Here is an 18,775-nt window from a genome sequence, read left to right on the forward strand (position 1 = left end):
CATTTTAGAATTGATTTTAAAACATTGCTGTTTGTTTTTAAATCTTTACATGGACTGGCACCTCAATATATCTCGGACCTTATCCAAATTTACATTCCTGCGCGCGCTCTGAGGTCCGAGAGCCAGTTCCAGCTCGTGGTGCCCAAGACCAGACTTAAGACCAGGGGAGACAGGGCCTTCTCTGTGGTCGGCCCTAAGCTCTGGAACACTCTGCCCCTCCATGTTCAAACTGTTTCCACAGTGGAGTGTTTTAAGTCTCGTCTTAAGACCCACTTTTATTCTTTGGCTTTTAACACTACATGAGTTGTGTGGTCCTCTGTTCTCTGTTGTCCTCTGTGTTTTTTATACACTTTGATTTCTATTTTACTGTTTTAATTGATTTTACCCTTTAAAATAGTTTTTAATCATATTTGTTTTTATATTGTTTTTATTGGTTTTATATTTATTATTATTTTTATTTTTTGTTTGTTTTTATTCAGTCATTGGTGGAGCGTAATATATATATATATATATATATATATATATATATATATATATATATATATATATATATATATATATAGATATATATATATATATATATACTTTTTTTTTAATTTAATTTTATTTATTTATTTATTTATTTTTACAATTGTTTTTAACATGGCTGTGCAGCACTTTGGAAACGTTATTGTTGTTTAAATGTGCTATATAAATAAAGTGGATTGGATTGGATTGGATTGGAGTATAAGTCGCTCCGGAGTCTAAGTCGCACCTGCCGAAAAGGCATAATAAAGAAGGAAAAAAACATAGAAGTCGCACTGGAGTATAAGTTGCATTTTTTGGGGAAATTAATTTTATAAAAATCCAACACCAACAATAGACATTTGAAAAGCAATTTAAAATAAAGATTAGTGAACAACAGACTGAATAAGTGTACTTTATATGAGGCATAAATAACCAACTGAGAAGGTGCCTGGTATGTTAACGTAACATATTATGGTAAGAGTCATTCAAATAACTATAACATATAGAACATGCTATACGTTTACCAAACAATCTGTCACTCCTAATCGCTAAATCCCTTGAAATCTTATACGTCTAGTCTCTTACGTGAATGAGCTAAATAATATTATTTGATATTTTACGGTAATGTGTTAATAATTTCACACATAGATCAATCAATCAATGTTTACTTATATAGCCCTAAATCACTAGTGGTCTAGTGTTATAAGTCGCTCCTGAGTATAGTCCGAAAAATACGGTATTTTTTTTTTCCTACTGATTTTTGTCTTATACCTAAAATACAACAGTTTCCTATTATCTATCCTCTTGTATTCTTTCTATGTCTCATGTATATGTCATCATCATCTGCAGACTGAACTGAACCCGTGACGCAAGGGGGACAGCGATAATAGGCAAGAAGGCAGCGTACAGGGGAAATGTATTTAATAAGCGAACAAACAAGAGGCAAAAGCAGCTGGGAAGTGCTCTGGGAACATAGGGAAGACTATGCAAAAATAAAAACTAAACTGAATAGGCTACAAAGTAAACAAAAACAGAATGCTGGAGCACAGCAAAAACTTCCGTGCAACACATGCGGCAGGAGAAACGGCCACATTGAATGCATGCAAGATAATTTACATAATTATTATTTCATTATTAAGCTAAACAAGTTGAAAAACGTATTCAGGTGTTACCATTTAGTGGTCAATTTTACGGAATATGTACTGTACTGTGCAATCTACCAAGTCTCAATAAATCAATCAAATAGTCTTGATTGACAATGGGAATCAGGTCCAAAGGTGCTGAAGGGGAACACATAAAACTGGAATTGCCACCAAAATGGTGCAATGTGTTATTGCAAAGAAACAGACGTCAAATTACGTGCAGTACATTTTAATTCCAGTAATACTAGTTTTAGTTCAGAAGCATTTAAATTCAAGGTCAAATCAGTACCTTTTACTCCTTTTGTCCACTTTGTGTATGCCTATACTCCACTAGTCAAAAGACAAAAAAAATACCGTCATGTTGTTCAATAATGTGTCCAAACATTTTACTGGGGCTGTATATCTTTCTATTTCATGTTAAAAACGTTTTAGAAGACGTATAATTTTACTGAGAAGAAGATTTACTGTATTTCGCCACCCTGGAGCTTTATTTGTGACAATTTGTAGCTGACCGACTGTCTTTGACCTCCTCAGGCAGAAGGCTGCAGAGTATCCGAAGTCAGACCACCAGACCTGCTGGTCTTACAAATAGGGGAAGCTCTTTTTCAGCTACTTTCTAAACAAAAGTACAGTCTCCAATAACAGATAAATGATGTAAAAATTTTTGATTTTACATATAAAACATCACTTGAAGGATTGTAGAATATTCTCTATCAACTTGGCAGTGGTTTGAATTTCAAGACCGCTAATTTGGACCTGCCATGAGGTGGCGACTTGTCCGGGGTGTACCCCGAAAGTGACAAGTGGTAGAAAATGGACGGATGGATGGATGAGTTTTCCATTTGCTGTCAACAAAAAAGGGATTACGCCTTAGACAGATCATCAAATCATGCATGCAAGCTCAGCATCCAGGCCAGCCGAGGCCAAGCCCATTTTCAATACACTTCCAGAGACGCGATGTGTCAGTGGGTGGAACCAAACCAAGCATTTTTGTAATGATTTTCTAGTTTGGCTGCAGTAGAACAACCCACCCCATGCTGCGCCATTGAAGCCACTGGACGCTGAGCTTATACACTCTTTAATGCACCCGGATGCTACCACAATGCATGAGAAAAAATTTGCCTCAGCTGTCGCAAAAGTAGCTGATTCTGAACAAAGTGCAAATTTTGTCTATGTAATTGAATATTGTACCACTTACTTTTTGACATATTAGGGGAATATGAGCTTCCCTTGCAGTCTTAGAGCAATCGCCACTGCACCAGACTAAGGGCCAGAACTCTGGTGGTGCTCTGTAGCAATAGATATCATTAGTATGGTTTGCTGTCATTTTTTTTGACATTCTTTTTGCAATACAGGAACAATCGATTCTATTTTTTATTTATTCTACAAAACCCAAAACCAGTGAAGTTGGCATGTTGTTGTAACACGTGGTTTGGCATTGTCTTGCTGAATGAAATAAGCAGGGGCGTCCATGATAATGTTGCTTGGATGGCAACATATGTTGCTCCAAAACCTGTATGTACCTTTCAGCATTAATAGTGCCTTCACAGATGTGTAAGTTACCCATTCCTGGGGCACTAATACACCCCAATACCATCACAGATGCTGGCTTTTTAACATTGCGCCTATAACAAGCTGGATGGTTAATTTCCTCTTTGTTCCGATGGACACAATGTCCAGTTTCCAAAAACAATTTAAAATGTGGACTCGTCAGACCACAGACAACTTTTCCACTTTGCATCAGTCCATCTTAGATGAGCTCGGGCCTAGCGAAGCCGGCGGCGTTTCTGGGTGTTGTTGATAAATGGCTTTCACTTTGCATAGTAGAGTTTTAACTTGCACTTACAGAGGTAGCGACGAACTGTAGTTACTGACAGTGTTTTTTTGAAGTGTTCTTGAGCCCATGTGGTGATATCCTTTACACACTTATGTTGGTTTTTGATACAGTACCGCCTGAGGGATCGAAGGTCCGTAATATCATCGCTTACGTGCAGCGATTTCTTCACATTCTGATTCTTTTGATGATATTACGGACTAAAGATGGTGAAATCCCTAAATTCCTTGCAATAGCTTGTTGAGAAATGTTGTTTTTAAACTGTTTGACAATTTACTGACGCATTTTTTCACAAAGTGGTGATCCTCACCCCATCCTTGTTTGTGAATGACTGAATATATCATTGAAGCTACTTTTATACCTAATCATGGCACCTACCTGTTCCCAATTAGCCTGTTCACCTGTGCGATGTTCTAAAATAAATAGGTGTTTGATGAGCATTGCTTAATATTCTCAGTCTTTTTTGCCACTTGTGCCAGCTTTTTCTAAACATGTTGCAGGCTAATATTTGCAAAAATATTAGAGCTAATATTTGCAAAAAATAACAACGTTTTCCAGTTCGAATGTTAAGTATCTTGTCTTTGCAGTCTATTCAATTGAATATAGGTCAACAATTATTTGCAAATCATTGTATTCTGTTTTTATTTACGATATACATAACGTGCCAACTTCTCTGGTTTTGGGGTGTGTATTCTAATTAATATGCATTCCTTTTAACCCATGTCATTCAAATCCTACTCTATTTATATCCTAATATGTACATACTATCAGTCTATCGGTACTAATTGGGATAAATCTGGGACCTTGGGTACTCATTTTTGTCCAACTTTACATGTGCTAGTAAGACAGTAAAAAACCTTATATCCTTTATTACCCTGACAGTAGTGTGTTGACTTTAGAATATCACCTGCGATTTTCAGTAGTAAAAGTTCACTTGCCATTGTCTTTCATAAAAATGCAGCCTCCAAAGTCACTCACTGCAGCATTGTTTTCCTTGTCTATCAGTATGTTTTCCTGCAACAGAAATGGGAAATAGAGTGAAAACAATAGTAGAGTTTTAACATTGTGATCATTACAAATGGTAAAACTCTTATTATTAATTTGTGTTTTGAAGCATTTTGATCCCCCAAAAGTAGGCCTGCCCCTTCAGCAAGAAGCTTGATAACATTTAATATCAATTATAATAAGGAACAAATGCAAGATAACAGGTAATTGCTGTCACTCAGGAGCACCATGCAAGATCTCATCTTGTGTGGGGTAAACATTGCGGTAACACACTGTGCTGTAATGAACTCAGATCTTGCAATCATCGCACAGTCCTTCTGTTCAAGAATGCAAACGTACAGGCCCACCTGAAGCTTGCCAATGAACACCTGAATAACCCAGAAAATGCTTGGGAGGATGGGAAACGGTCCGACGAGACCAACATAGAGTTCTTTGTCATCAACTGCACTGCAAAAACTGAAATCTAAGTAAGATTAAATATCTCAAATTAGAATTATATTTGCTTATTTTCTGTCTAATAAGAGTATTCTCACTAAGCAGATTTTCTGTCAGTGTTTTACTTGTTTCAAGGGTTTGGTTCCTAAATGATCTGAGTAGGGGCTTCACGGTGGAAGAGGGGTTAGTGCGTCTGCCTCACAATACGAAGGTCCTGCAGTCCTGGGTTCAAATCCAGGCTAGGGATCTTTCTGTGTGGAGTTTGCATGTTCTCCCCGTGAATGCGTGGGTTCCCTCCGGGTACTCCGGCTTCCTCCCACTTCCAAAGACATGCACCTTGGGATAGGTTGATTGGCAACACTAAATTGGCCCTAGTGTGTGAATGTGAGTGTGAATGTTGTCTGTCTATCTGTGTTGGCCCTGCGATGAGGTGGCGACTTGTCCAGGGTGTACCACCCCGCCTTCCGCCGGATTGTAGCTGAGATAGGCGCCAGCGCCCCCCGCGACCCCGAAAGGGAATGAGCGGTAGAAAATGGATGGATGGATGATCTGAGTAAGATATTACACCTTGTTGCTGAGATTTTTTTTACCTATATTGAGTAAAACATGCTTGAAACTAGAATATCAACTGTTGCAAAGCTGTGTCATCAACACTCACAAGTACAAACGTGTAAAACTATTTTTTTAAAGTAATAATTTCTTATTGCAAGCATGAAAAAAAAATCAGGACTTTGACAAGGTTGTGTCTCATATTTAAAACAGATGACAGCCAAATGGACTTTGCTGTTTTATTTTCAATGAAACAATAGAAAAGACGTACTCATACTCGTACTGTACAGTTGGCACCGTACAGCAAACTGACAGTTAATATTTAACATGTCACATTTCTAACAATTTATAACAGAAAAGGTTCATGCACATTCAGATAAATTATTCAAAATTACTATAAAATACGTTTTGGCCAGGGGCTGGGTTGTATATTTGCGCACTAATTGGCGCGATAATGTCATGCTGTCGATGGAAAAATGCATTTTTAGACCATATGATAAAAATGCTGTCATGGATAAATATAAAACACATTAAGTTTATCTGTCAAACATAGTGTCCACCTTAGTTGCCATGTGAGCAGCTTTGATTGCTCCAAAGCCAGTAGTAGTATAAGTTTGCTGGTTTCAAGAAATGTAATGCCAAGCACATATAATTTTGTCAAGATAATTGCACTAGTATTTACTTCATTTAAGAATATTTTTTAACATATTAGGCAAAAAGGTCTCTTTTTTTCAACCAAGAAACATGCACTTATTAGTGAGAAAATACTTATTTTAAGGTATTTATGGGTTCATTGAAGTTAGCGAATTTTACTTGTTTTGGAAAGTCTTGACAAGCCAAATTTCCTTGTTCTATTGGCAGATAATTTTGCTTAGTTCAAGTAATATACCCCTAATTTTTTTATCTAATTTTTTTTTGTTTTTGAACACTAACTTTTTGCAGTGTGGACTCACTTGTTTAGCGACATGCTGAATACGACCCTTGATACACTGCGTTTGACAAGTATTCATAGCGCTTTACTTTTTCCACTGTTTTTATGTTACAGTCCTATTGCAAAATGGAACAAATTCAATGTTGTCCTCAATAGCCCATAATGACAATGTAAAAAAGATGTTCAGAAATCTTCGAAAATGTATTGAAAATAAAAAAAACAAGAAATCAAATGTACATAAGTTCACTGTCTTTGCCATGAAGCTCAAACGTGAAAACATCCTGTTTCAACGGATCATCCTTAAAGGCCTACTGAAACTCACTACTACTGACCACGCAGTCTGATAGTTTATATATCAATGATGAAATATTAACATTGCAACACATGCCAATACGGCTGGTTAAGTTTACTAAATTGCAATTTTAAATTACCCGCGAGGTATCCTGTTGAATACGTTGCGGAATGATGACGCTTATGTTGACGCGTGCTTGTGACGTTATAGGTTGTAGCGGACATTCTATCCCAGCACCACTCACGGCTAAACGTCATCGCTTTTCACCGCATAATTACACAGTATTTTGGACATCTTTGTTTGTGAATCTTTTGAAATTTGTTCAATTAATATTGGAGACTATGAAGAATATTGCTGTTGGTGGAAAGCGGTAGATTGCAGCTGTCTTTAGCAACCGAAACACAGCCGGTGTTTCTTTGTTTGTTGTGAAGCTTTAACACAGAGCGGTCAAGCGAACATGTTTCTCTACCACATGTCAACCAATTGTGATATTAAGTCCGCTCTTACCGGAGACTTCAGCGGACTATGCGACTTCCTCCTGCAGCTGTCAAAAAGGCAGCTGTGATCTTTGCTCCTCCATTGGCTTCTCTCAGAGACACTAGCGTTCACCGCAGCCCTCCGACTTTCAGGTATGACTTTATAATCTCACTAAAACACTATTAACACAATAAGCAGATAAGGGATTTTCCAGAATTATCCTGGTAAATGTGTCTAATAACATCTGAATCGCTCCCACTGCCGCCGCCTTTCCTTTTTTAATTTTTTTTTATTTTTTATAGTGCTTAACTCTAACCTTCTTTCATCATCACTCAAATTAATGGGGAAATCGTCGCTTTCTGGGTCGGAATCGCTCTCGCTGCTGGTGGCTATGATTATAAACAATGTGAGGATCCCTCACACCGGTGACGCCACGTGCACATCGTCTGCTACTTCCGGTACAGGCAAGGCTTTTTTATTAGCGACCAAAAATTGCAAACTTTATCCTCGATGTTCTCTACTAAATCCTTTCAGCAAAATTATGGCAATATCACAAAATGATCAAGTATGACACATAGAATGGACCTGCTATCCCCGTTTAAATAAGAACATCTCATTTCAGTAGGCCTTTAAGATGTTCCTACAACTTAATTTGGAGTCCATATAACCTGAGTAGTCCTGGGTTCAATCCCGGGCTCGTGATCTTTCTGTGTGGAGTTTGCATGTTCTCCCCGTGACTGCGTGGGTTCCGTCTGGATACTCCAGCTACCTCCCATATCCAAAGACATGCACCTGGGGATAGGTTGATTGGCAACACTAAATTGGCCCTAGTGTGTGAATGTGAGTGTGAATGTTGTCTGTTTGTGTTGGCCCTGCGATAAGGTGGCGACTTGTCGAGGGTGTACCCCTCCTTCCGTCCGATTGTAGCTGAAATAGGCTCCAGCGCCCCCGGCGACCCCGAAGGGACAAGCGGTAGGAAATGGATGGATGGATGGATGTGGTTATTTCAGTTGGGTGGACATGTTTTGTAAAGACACACACCTGTCTATATATAAGGTCTTACACTGGACAGTGCATGGCAAAGCACAAACCAAGAATGAAGTTAAGTTAAGTTAAGTTAAGTTAAGTTAAGTTAAGTTAAGTAAAGTTAAGTTACAGGGTGTACCCCGCCTTCCGCCCGATTGTAGCTGAGATAGGCGCCAGCGCCCCCCGCGACCCCGAAAGGGAATAAGCGGTAGAAAATGGATGGATGGAAGTTACAGTACCAATGGTTGGCACACACACACTAGGTGTGGTGAAATTTGTCCTCTGCATTTGACCAATCCCTTTGATCACCCCCTGGCCGCACCCAGAAATCATTTTTGGTGATTTAACCCTCAATTCCAACCCCTGATGGTAAGTGCCAAGCAGGGAGGTAATGGGTCCCATTTTTATAGTCTTTGGTATGACTCGGCCGGGGTTTGAACTCAGAACCCACAGATCTCAGGGCGGACACTCTATAACAAGTGGGCCGCTGAGAAGTCGAAGGAATTGTCTGTAGACCTCTGAGACAGGACTGTCTCAAGGCCAAATTTGGGGAAATGTACAAAAAACTATGTTGCCTTTAAGGTTCCAATAAGCACGGAGGCCTCAATCATCCGTTAGTTGGGGAAATTTGTAACCACAAGGACTTTTCCTAGAGCTGGCCACCCATCTAAACTGAAAGATCGGGGTAGAAGAACCCGATAGTCTCATCGTCAGAGCTGGAGCATTCTTCTGTGGAGAGAAGACAACCCAACAGAAGGACAACAATCTCTTCAGCAATCCACCAATCAGGCCTATATGGCAGAGTGGTTAGACAGAAGCCATTCCTTCATTAAAAATGAACAAAATGCACCTGGGAAACATAATTCTCTGGTCTAACAAGACAAAGATTTAAGAGGGAAAAAATTAATGTAGTAATGTACAGAGACATCCTGGACGAAAACCGATTCTTCCTTTCCTACCTGATGGCGCTTTAGAGTTGCTGCAAAGAGGAATGGGCAAAGAAGAATGGACAAATTGCCCAAAGATAGATGTGGAAACTTCCTTTTTCAATTTGGTATGAAATTAACATAATTGTAATCATAATACTATTAAGAGTAGTTATCATTATTACCAAAAAGTAATAATATTTACCTTCATCACAACATTCCTATCACCCCAAATGTAGCCATAATATCAACAACCACAGCATCAGTGAAACAAAATAACAATATTCTTCATAATAATTACTATGAAGAATATCATATCATCGATGAAATGGATCAGGCTAAACAAATGAATGATGTCACCGTGACAGGACACCGAATTAAACCAAGACAAAATCAAACTCAATGCGGAATTTAACTAGAAGCAAATGAAGACTAGATAAAACGGGGGAGATATGGGCTGTTCTGGGTGCACCGGTCAAAAGTCTGGCAGCTGCATTTTGTACCATCTGAAGTCTCTTTAGCGTTGACTTGTTTAAAAGAGCGAAGAGAGAATTTCAATAGTCAAAACGAGATGAAATGAAGGCGTGAATAATCATTACGAGATTCAATTTTGACAGCAAATTTTTCACTTTAGAATGATTTCTGAGATGATGAATACAGTTTTTTGTCAGTTGACAGCAGTGACCCTCCAAAGACATTGACTGATCAAACAGTGCTCAGGCAGAGATAAAGTGGCTGAGAGTGGAGAACATAGTGAATGAAAAATAAAAGTAATAATAAGAGGAAAAGAATCAAACACCGAAACACAGGAAAACAATGAACATTAATTGATTAACGTAGACCCCGACTTAAACAAGTTGAAACACTTATTCGGGTGTTACCATTTAGTGGTCAATTATACGGAATATGTACTGTACTGTGCAATCTATTAATACAAGTTTCAATCAATCAATCAATCAAACACAAGTCCAAACGGTCATGAGTAATCATGACAAAGAGGGCGGACAGTAGAGATGCGCGGATAGGCAATTATATCATCCGCATCCTCATCACCAAAGTTGTCGTCCACCCGCTGTCCACCCGAGCCAACATTACATCAGGACCGCACCCGCCCGCTGAAATACAACAGAGGTTGTCCACCTTTATCACTCACAGAGCTATTTAAAACTGTTTCACAGAGTAATGATGACAATTGGAGCCGCTAACGTTTGCGAATATCCAATAGCGTTCATCCTGATTACAAGAATATGGGCATGCTGTGACGTCATTGCCTTAGACACCTTCAACAACATGTACGAACCGATTGTTGGTCCGACAACATGTTTTGTGCAGCTTTCGCAATTACACGTACAAGATTGAAAGGCATACTGGGTGATACAGAGTACACTGATGGTTGTCATATAAACAACTTTAAGACTTACTAATATGTGCCACGCTGTGAAGCCACACCCAACATGATTGACAAACACATTTCGGGAGAACATCCTCACAGTAACACAACATAAATGCAACACAACGAATACCCATAATCCTTTGTATCCGTGACACATCCTGAATATATTTTACACCCCCTCGCCCCCAACCCCGCCCACCCTACCGACGCACAGGGGGGGTTTGTTCCTAGCGCGGTGTATAAAATATTCAGGATTGTCATGAATACAGAGGATTATGGGTATTTGTTGTGTTGCGTTTATGCTCTGTTACTGTGAGGATGTTCTGCCGAAATGTGTTTGTCATTCTTAATTGGGGTGGCTTCACAGCGTGGCGCATATTACTAAGAGTGTTAAAATTGTTTATATCAAAACCATTAGTGTACTCTGTGTCACCCAGTATGCCTTGCAGTCGTGTGCGTGTTGCCGCGAAAGCCACACACAACATGATGCTGGACTGACAAGCAGATGGTACATGTTGTAGTAGGCGACAAAGCCAATGGCTTCATAGCACGTCCTAATACTTATTATCTGGGTGACTATCGGCAGTCATTCAGGAGAAAAGCGTCTCTTATTGTCTTCTTGGCTTTATGACACGGGTCTTAAATGGCACTTTGAATGGTAAAGGATACCGATCACAGAACCATGCATATCAAATATTTCCGGATGGTTCAACCACCACCCGCCCGAATCCAACTAAAATCTATTTTCTCGTCATGTCAACCGCCCGACCCGCGGTTTATCTGCGGACTCCGCGGATGAGACCGCAAACCGCGCATCTCTAGCGGACAGAGAAGGGGACGACCCACCCCTTAGGGGTCCAGGGGGTCCTTTCCCCCCGAGAGGGATTGATTGGTTGATTGATTGATTGATTGATTGATTGTTTGATTGATACTTGTATTAGTAGATTGCACAGTTCAGTACATATTCCGTACAATTGACCACTAAATGGTAACACCCGAATAAGTTTATCAACTTGTTTAAGTCGGGGTCCACGTTAATCAACTCAATAAGTCGCCTTCAATAAAAATATATAATATCACTTACCGGTTTCAGATCACCATGGACGATCTTCATGACTTTGAGCACCTGAAGACACTTAAGCACATCTATTGCATATTTTCTTATCTCTCCGTCATGGAGTCGTCGCATTTTGCTCTGATTTAAGGCTTTAAAGAGGTCCTTTCTGAAAATATCAGAGAACTCTTCCAAGTTAATCAAAGATGAAATATATGCTGATTTAATCAGTTATCCCGAATGATCCAATGTTTTTATCAACTGCGTGTCATTACTGGGGGGGAAAAACAAGAGTGTGCAACAACTTACTCAAACAGGTTAAAGGTGATGCAGAGGTGATTGCGAAAGTGAAAGAACTCCTTCATATGGACCATATTGGCTTTGTTACTCTTGTCCAACTTTTGCAGGCTCTTCAAAACTTTTAGTTCAGCCTCTGCAAACTCATGACCTCTGAAAGCAAAGTGTGTGCAGAATGGTCATTCATTATGGGAATGTAGTGTTTGAATGAGTGTGTGAATGGGTGAATTTGACGTATAATGTAAAGCAGGTATAGTAAAGTAATTCCTTATTTAAATACAGACCATTTACCATTTGCCATGTGACTGCCCTTTAACTCGACTAAAATTAAAGTAACTTTAATTAATCATGTTTATAAGTCATCTTTAATATTGTTTAATATAGTAAATACTGCACCAAATTATTGTACAGTAGCATATCGACTTAAGAGTGTTTTTGCGATAAGAGCTGTTTTTGGGCTGATTGTTATGCTTTGAGTTGTGAGCAAAAAATTGAGGTACAAGCATCCCCGCCATTAGTTGTTATAGCAAATGTCACAGGGAACCCAGTAAGTTGCGACCAAAAGATCTGGCTTTACTCGCTAGCATTAGCTTATAGCTAGAGGTGGACATAACTTTGTTTTACCAGGATGGACGGACGCAGATGATATTCATTGAATTAAAGAAGGAAATCATCGTCATCAAACTTGAAGAAGCAATTTGAGCATATTACAGCTAGTCTGCATCATACTGAAGAAGCAGAATGAGTCTAACACCAGCCAAGAATGTTAAAATGATATCTAAGCTGCAGACATCTAACCATGAGAATATGTTAACGCTGCTGGTGTGTTTGACAGAAGCAGCTGTAAGGAGATACCAAAGAAGTCCATTCTCCAAGGTAAATACTGTACAATATTACTACATCACTTCCTGAAACGTCTGTAATTATTTGAAGTCCATTCTATTGTATTTCTTTTAATGCAATATTTATTACATAAAAGTTGTAAAACGAATGTACATGTTAAGATTGTGCTCTTATTTTGGAGGGGGGCAAGCACCAATAGATTTTAACTCATTTCACTTAGATTTTGATTGATTTTTTTGAATGTCTTTTGAGGTAAAAACCAATAACAGAAACGTCACAGAACCAGAGTTGAGGTACTACTTTGAGCGTTTTGTCATTCAATAAAATTATCTAATGTCAAAACCTTTCCCTAATGTTGAGAAAACATTTTATTTCAAAGTATGAGAATGTTTATTCAAACTTTCAACTGGTACGGCATCGGTACCAACTTTATCAAAATCTTGAAATAAAGATTTTACAAAGGTAAATTAACTTTTAGTGGCAATTACAATTAGTTACACAACTCTAGTATGTTTGATGACATCTTACTCGGCTGTGTTTCGAAAGATCTTGATTGCCACAAGCATTGTCGTCTTGTGGTCTTTGCACTTGAGGACTTTTCCCGCAAATCCTGTTCCTATCACCCTCAGTATCTCATAGCGATAAGCCAGGTGGTCTCCAATCCTCTGTGGATGAAACAATGATTGATTAGTTCATTGATAAGTGTAGGATTGCACTCATATAGCATATTTGTACCTATAAAGTATCTCACAAAAGTTATACATCACATCTCTGCAAATATATTAGATCTTCTCAAGAGACAATACCATATAATAGAGTGTGTAACGATTGATGGATACATCGATATATCGATTTACATTCCTATATTTCAAGTATATCGATATATGCTTGGCCTGTTTGCCTTCTAAGAAGTAGGTATCGATCCAAGATTATTTTTAACAGGGAATGGATCGATTTTATCGATACAAGAAAAAGGAAAACATTGGATTTAAGAACATAACTTTTATGGACAGAATTTCTAGGCGCAGTCAAGGCGTTGAGGGGTTTCGGTTTGGTAACCGCAGGATTAGGTCTCTGCTTTTTGCAGATAATGTGGTCCTGATGGCTTCATCTGACCGGGATCTTCAGCTCTCGCTGGAGCGGTTCGCAGCCGAGTGTGAAGCGACCGGAATGAGAATCAGCACCTCCAAGTCTGAGTCCATGGTTCTCGCCCGGAAAAGGGTGGAATGCCATCTCCGGGTTGGGGAGGAGACCCTGCCCCAAGTGGAGGAGTTCAAATACCTAGGAGTCTTGTTCACGAGTGAGGGAAGAGTGGATCGTGAGATCGACAGGCGGATCGGTGCGGCGTCTTCAGTAATGCGGACGTTGTACCGATCCGTTGTGGTGAAGAAGGAGCTGAGCCGGAAGGCAAAGCTCTCAATTTACCGGTCAATCTACGTTCCCATCCTCACCTATGGTCATGAGCTTTGGGTCATGACCGAAAGGATAAGATCACGGGTACAAGCGGCCGAAATGAGTTTCCTCCGCCGTGTGGCGGGTCTCTCCCTTAGAGATAGGGTGAGAAGCTCTGCCATCCGGGAGGAACTCAAAGTAAAGCCGCTGCTCCTTAACATCGAGAGGAGCCAGATGAGGTGGTTCGGGCATCTGGTCAGGATGCCACCCGAACGTCTCCCTAGGGAGGTGTTTAGGGCACGTCCAACCGGTAGGAGGCCACGGGGAAGACCCAGGACACGTTGGGAAGACTATGTCTCCCGGCTGGCCTGGGAACGCCTCGGGATCCCCCGGGAAGAGCTAGACGAAGTGGCTGGGCAGAGGGAAGTCTGGGTTTCCCTGCTTAGGCTGTTGCCCCCGCGACCCGACCTCGGATAAGCGGAAGATGATGGATGGATGGATGGATTTAAGAACAGTAGACCTTATATGAAGTTTAGCACTTGTAATTATAAAAATGGTAAACGTTACCTCTTTTCCCGTCTGCAGCGTCTTCAAAACAAAAATGGATATCGAGAAAGGTCATAACAAATGCAAACGGCACACGAGTGGATAAGGTCGTATTAGAGTTTGGTTGTCTGTGTCATAACTTTCAGCTACAACACGATCGCAAAAGCCACAACACAGTCAAACGACACAACATGATGAAGCCGCAACACAACTTGAAACCACAAAAAATGCGATCTACAAAGTGTAAGTTACAGCGGTGCAAGTTACTGCAACGCACCGACTTAAGAGACACAATAAGTCATTTCTAGAGAAACAAATATATAGAAGTGATGGAAGAAGGAGGCTATGGAAATTAGGATGATGATGCGGGAGCAGCAGGACATCGCGTCCGGCACACAGAAAAGCTACTTAGCTGCGTGTTATCAATCCGTCTGTGGAGGGGGGCGTGGCCTGCTGGCCTGCAGCGAAGCGGGGTGTGCCAGGACGGGCCACGAAGTCAGCGACAGATGCGTAGATGGCCTAGGTGGGCCTTATTATCTAATCACCTGTCGCTCTGTTTAAGCGGCAGCCAGGACAAGAGGCGTTGATGGAGCTGGGGCGAGAGCGCGAGAGAGACACTTTATGCTGAAAAGCAAAATAATGGCAAATAAACCCATGTTGTATCCTGAAACCCGGGCTCTCGTGTCAATGCTTGGCGGACCGGAGTACCCACGGGAGGGCAACCTCCACACCATCGCTAAAAAAATTGTTTGCGTTAGTGCTTATAATAACAAAATCGCTAATATTTGGTTAATATTCATGTCACAATATGTATGTAGACTATCGATGGCGGGTGGTTTTGGATGGTTATTTAGAGGGTTTAGAAAAGCTTCGTCTTTATCCCCCACCCTCTCACATATTCTACACTATTGAAGAACTGTGATTGGATATATTCCGAACTTGGCCCACCCATTTACAAGACAAAATTAAATATGAATGGATTTTGCTTCTGACAACTTTCTGTCCCCTGCGATGAGGTGGCGACTTGTCCAGGGTGTACCCCGCCTTCCGCCCGATTGAAGCTGAGATAGGCGCCAGCGCCCCCCGCGACCCCAAAAAGGGAATAAGTGGTAGAAAATGGATGGATGGAACTTTCCGTCCCAATTTTAATTCTTTGACATTGGTTTACTGAGAACTGAGGGGAGGGTGTATGTCTGTGTGCAACTGGACTCCTGGACCCAGACAAGGTGATGGATAGAAAAGGGGGAAGATGATATAATACGAGTGCAGTAGCGTATCCCTTTTTTGGCGGATTTCTCCGTTACTGCGGTTAATTTTGTGAACTTGTAATATATACATTATGTGGGTATATTAAAATGTGTCAAGCAAGGACTTGGACTAGGATTATTTCTTCGATGCAAAGGGAATTTGGGACGAGCCAGGCATGAACGTGAGTACATGTTAATTTATTACTAAACAAACCGATTACAACAAAAGGCAAACAAAGGGCGCGCACGAGGGCGGAAAACAAACTTGGCTAATGAAAAAACAAAAGACTAGCATACATGCTACAAACTACAAACATGAAACAAAACACTTGCACTGTGGCATAAATACAAAACTTACGTGGCGTGGACAAAAACGAGGAGCAAGGCATGAAGCAGATAAATACGGAATGTGTAGGTATATAGGTAGTTAGTAAGTACAAAGTTGCCAGGCCGAAGAACAGAGACAAAATGGCTTAAATAGGAGTGACATAATTAGTGGTGGAACAGGTGCGTGATATGACAGCTGAAACTAATGAGTTGGCATGGTAACAAAAACAAACCAGGAAGTGCAAAACAGGAAACAAGTGTCCAAAAAACAGAACATAACATGACCAAAAAAAAACATGATTTCCTTGGCGTGACAAAATGTACTTTCTCAACTTCAAACATTTTGATTTGAGGGGGAAAAACATTTATTTGAGGGGGTCCTGCTCCTACTGGGCACAAAAAGAGACACTGTCCTGATAAATCTGAGCTGTCCGTGAGAGCCAAAAAGCTATTACTCTCTGGAACGACGAACTGAATGTTGTAAACTGAATACTGTGTGTTTACTTTGCTGTCAGTGTAATGATGTCATGTCCAGGGATCACCCAAAAAAAGGTGTTGGTTTGGATAAAATTAAGTCATTACAGTGATGGAATAGGTATTCCTCTGGAAAAACTGTTATTTTCATTTATTTTTAGCGCCAGGCTTGCACCATGTAGGATTAGACAGTTTTGCAAAGAAGAGTTGTTTGGAGTTATCTGTTTTTGCTGCAAAGTTTGTACAAAATAATCAAAAATTCAATTTCTGTAATAAATATGCATTTTTTAAATTGAGACTATCAATGGATGGCTGTTTCATGAAAATCTCCACAAACACGGATTAACTCAAAACAAGGAAAATAAAGATATCTATTTTTGGGTCTGAACTCAACGATTGATTTATTATGTTTTTGGTTTGTATTTCTTGTTTAGACTCATCAATACTGCTGCATAATGCTTAGTGTTCCACTATAGCTTGATTTGCTTAGCACCCAGTGTCTGAAACTTGTAGGTCATCCGTCATATTTTCAGGCTTAAAAATATAGGGCCCTGGATTTTTCTAACATTTTTTTGCTAGTTTGTCCCAAAGTAGTCATTGTTGGCTCTCATGAAGCCTGCCATGATTAGTAGTTTTTGTTAAAGGAAATAGCGAACATTGCCATGTGCTCTGTGAAATCAATGCACCACTAATATGTTCCGGTCATGCTTAAATTGAGCAAAATACCTAAATATTACATGTTATCATTAATGTGTCTTTTACTACATTCCACATATACTTACAGCATGTATATAAAATGTTGATGGAGGTTTTTTTGGAACGCTTCATAGGGGGACTAGATCAAATATTTACTTGCCTTGTTAGCTGCCTCTTGCTAACCTTTATTTACATATTAGAATGCATGCAAGAGAAAGATGTGTTCTTCCCTTCCCTTTTAAGTCAATAGGGAGAATGCCGCACAGACATACCGGTGCAGTTGTGCACATTTTTTCATTTTGTGTAGGTACCTGATAATCTGCAGTTGACCTACTGGTCACCATAGCAGTGATGGCTTGATCATGGTGGTTTGCGATGTGCGACATCGGGGGGTATTTATGGACTATTTGATGAGCAAAGGTCGATGGCGTAGTTCACATTTCCCGGAAGTCCCTCGACTTTTGATTTCCCAGGTCTGATTTCTCAAAGTGCCATTACTCAATACAGAATTTTTTTTATATGAAGATCATATAAAATACCTGAAAATAAGTTTGCAATGCTTTACTTCTATTTAAAGATGTTTTGTACACATATCTGTCCTTATAAGCCTGAAATATGAAGTTAATCTCTCTCACTATTATGTTAGATCCACTATGGACCGGACTTTCACAATATTATGCCAGATTCACTCGACATCCATTGCGGTCCTTTTCCAAGGTTTTCTCATTGTCATCCCACTGGATTGAGTTTTTCCTTGCCCTGATGTGGGATCTGAACCGAGGATGTCGTTGTGGCTTGTGCAGCCCTTTGAGACACTTGTGATTTAGGGCTATATAAATAAATATTGAATCTGAGCACTGGAACATGGTTTTAGTGCTAGCTAAATCTGTCCGAGGCCGCCGCCAAGAAATCATGAAAATTGTGTAGCATTTTGTCCAGAAAAACTCCACTTTGGTCGGACCATATCATACTTATGCTCAATTATTTGCTCTAACTGGTGTTTTATTATGTTTTCAAACCATTCAGTTTGTATTCAAAACAGTATGTTCATATTGTAAGTATTTTCTTTCCGCAAATTAACTAAATAGACTCTAGAAAGAGGTTCCGCAGTCTCCAAAGCAGAACCTCCAGGTTCTGTAACAGCTTCTTCCCTCAGGCAGTAAGACTCTTGAATGCATCATAATAATCCCCTCAGTTCCCCCCGAAAATGGATTCACTCGCCAGAATATACAGACATACATCCATAAACCTGGATGCATATGCAAAAGTGCAATATATTTATCTATACAGTAATCTATTTATTTATATCTGAACCTTATTTTTTATCCTGCACTACAACGAACTAATGCAACAAAATTGTAATCATAAAAAGGAAGTCTAAG

The 18,775-nt window shown here is 39.9% G+C and overlaps 1 protein-coding gene across 1 annotated transcript in view; it reads right to left on the reverse strand.

Moving 5' to 3' along the window:
• Positions 1-18,775, reverse strand: part of LOC133562836 (dual specificity tyrosine-phosphorylation-regulated kinase 4-like) — a 48,630-nt gene that overhangs the window by 8,048 nt on the left and 21,807 nt on the right. Inside the window, exons 5-8 of the mRNA XM_061916646.1 lie at positions 13,240-13,376; positions 11,881-12,021; positions 11,602-11,740; positions 4,422-4,497 (exon numbers count right to left, since the gene is read on the reverse strand). Of these exons, the coding sequence (XP_061772630.1) occupies positions 4,422-4,497; positions 11,602-11,740; positions 11,881-12,021; positions 13,240-13,376 (493 nt within the window). The remainder of the gene's footprint in view (positions 1-4,421; positions 4,498-11,601; positions 11,741-11,880; positions 12,022-13,239; positions 13,377-18,775) is intronic.

This window comes from Nerophis ophidion, linkage group LG12 (assembly GCF_033978795.1).
Source record: "Nerophis ophidion isolate RoL-2023_Sa linkage group LG12, RoL_Noph_v1.0, whole genome shotgun sequence".
Lineage (NCBI taxonomy): Eukaryota > Metazoa > Chordata > Actinopteri > Syngnathiformes > Syngnathidae > Nerophis > Nerophis ophidion.